This window comes from Rosa rugosa, chromosome 1 (assembly GCF_958449725.1).
Source record: "Rosa rugosa chromosome 1, drRosRugo1.1, whole genome shotgun sequence".
NCBI lineage: Eukaryota > Viridiplantae > Streptophyta > Magnoliopsida > Rosales > Rosaceae > Rosa > Rosa rugosa.
The window spans coordinates 44,016,184-44,018,176 of NC_084820.1; the positions used below are offsets into that span (position 1 = coordinate 44,016,184).

A 1,993-nucleotide genomic window follows, 5' to 3' on the forward strand; every position below is an offset into this window, starting at 1 on the left:
ATGCAGAACAGAATAATAGTTAATTTTTTTTGGCTAAAATAATATTTATTATTTAGAAATATAAATATGTGTAGCTAGGTTCTAGGGTGCTTTGGAAGGTGTTCCAGAACTCTACTACTGCTCTTCGTACTTGGTGTCAGTCATTCATTAATTTTCTGATGACAGGATCCTGAGATCTCAGTGCTTCTGCCACATAATACTCGAGTGCAGAGAAGAAAAGGATTCGGCCATTAATTCGTAAAATAGACTCTACTCCTTGAAAGGTTTAATTGTACAACAGTATCCATGATAGCTGCAGAAAAAACCCAGAAATTATGCATATAACAGTACCCAGTTACTTTCAGTTTCTGTATCTCTGCAAAATCTGAACTCCACAAGACAACAAGTACTTGCTTCAACATATTACCCAAGTCGGATGAACATATGCAAACATATATATATATATATATATAGAGAGAGAGAGAGAGAGAGAGAGAGAGAGAGAGAGCTGCATGCCTGCATTAGTACTATATAAGATTCTCCGATATCCAACTGCATAGTAGGTTAATTATCTAGAGAATTCTAAAGCATGGGATACAAATATTCACCAAAAGTACTGAATTCCAACCCACCCATGCATGATTGACTAAGAAACCTATAAAGCAACAACAGTTAAAAACCCAGATGAGAAACTAGCTAGCCTGAACTGGAAGAGCTACATCTTAATTGCTTCCTCATTATGGGGCACAGTAGACAGTACTAGCTTCCTCTGCAACCAAAGTTCATGCCCAGCTTCAAATCAAGCTCCAGATTCGGATTCCGATTCCCAATAACAGAAGTTCTGGGAACTGGAGTCTGACTAAACAGTTGAGCCACTGAAGTTACCACCACTGAATTGGTCTCCCTCACAGATTTGGGTTTAGCTCCGCGACTTCTACTCACTTTTCTCTTTTTCTCCGCCGCATTATTATTTACAGAAGCTGATGAAGAAGCCGAGTCATACGAGACTGGAAACACCGATGGAATTTGAAAGTTGGTCTGAGCTTTTGCCCCTCTCAGCCTCCTCGCCGCCGAGTCGTACGCACGGGCCGCCTCCTCGGCCGTGTCGAAAGTCCCCAGCCAGTGTCTGCATCTCCCGATACGGTCCCTTATCTCCGCCGAAAACCTTCCCCACGGTCTCTTCCTCACTCCCCTGTAGTTCTTCTGCACCGAAACGTTTGCCATGTCCTTATCGGCGGCTGTTTTCGAAGTTTCGGAACCTCCAAAACGCAGCGAGAGGTTGACGAAATCGGAAACTTGGGTGTTCTCGGTGTTGACTACGTTGTTAGCAGCCTTTTTGCCTCCGAACAGAACGTGTTCCCCCACTACGGCGGCGATTCCGTCGAGAACCGGAGGCGGTTCGGTTTCGGACTCGGCAACGTTGGCATTAACTGCCAACAGTGGAGTATCGTCGGCCGAAACATGGGAATGACTTGGTTGGTTAAAGAGCTTCAGCTGGTTAGGCACCGAAGGCGGAGGAGCTGAGAACTGGCCACTTAAGTAAGACTCGTAGAATGAAGCAGCTTCAGTTAGTAACCGAAACGTGTTGGGTGAACGGAACGAAACGGGCTGCCGGAGGAACGGAACGGTCTCTGTAGCTTTAAAAATCATGCTGCTGACATGAACGGAGGAATTCACAGAGAGTGAGAGAGACAGTAGTGAAGGTTCACATAGACAATATTGCTTTATATATCGGAGTAAAATGATTATAATAGTTGATTAACCATTTAGAACATTTATTTTTCTTGAAGATTTTGTTAAGATATTGCTGTCAAATTCGATGAGATGGTAATCCCTCATGTTTACGTCATTGTGTATCTTGGCAGGAGGGATGGGTTTTAGATTGTTACAAGTACCCCTAATATGTACGAACAATAGACTTACCCCCTCTTATGAGGCTTTTGATTATCATGGAAGTATTGAATTATGTGTTAAGAAAGATGGTGTAGATCCTTTTGAAAGCAAGCACTCTCTC

The 1,993-nt window shown here is 43.2% G+C and overlaps 1 protein-coding gene across 1 annotated transcript; it reads right to left on the reverse strand.

Annotated features, from left to right (window-relative positions):
• Positions 1–639: 639 nt before the first annotated feature.
• On the reverse strand, positions 640–1,650 carry LOC133743500 (ethylene-responsive transcription factor ERF084). The gene has a single exon (XM_062171460.1). The coding sequence runs from the start codon at positions 1,627–1,629 to the stop codon at positions 739–741; it is 891 nt and encodes a 296-aa protein (XP_062027444.1). The 5' UTR covers positions 1,630–1,650; the 3' UTR covers positions 640–738.
• Between the last annotated feature and the right edge of the window lie 343 nt (positions 1,651–1,993).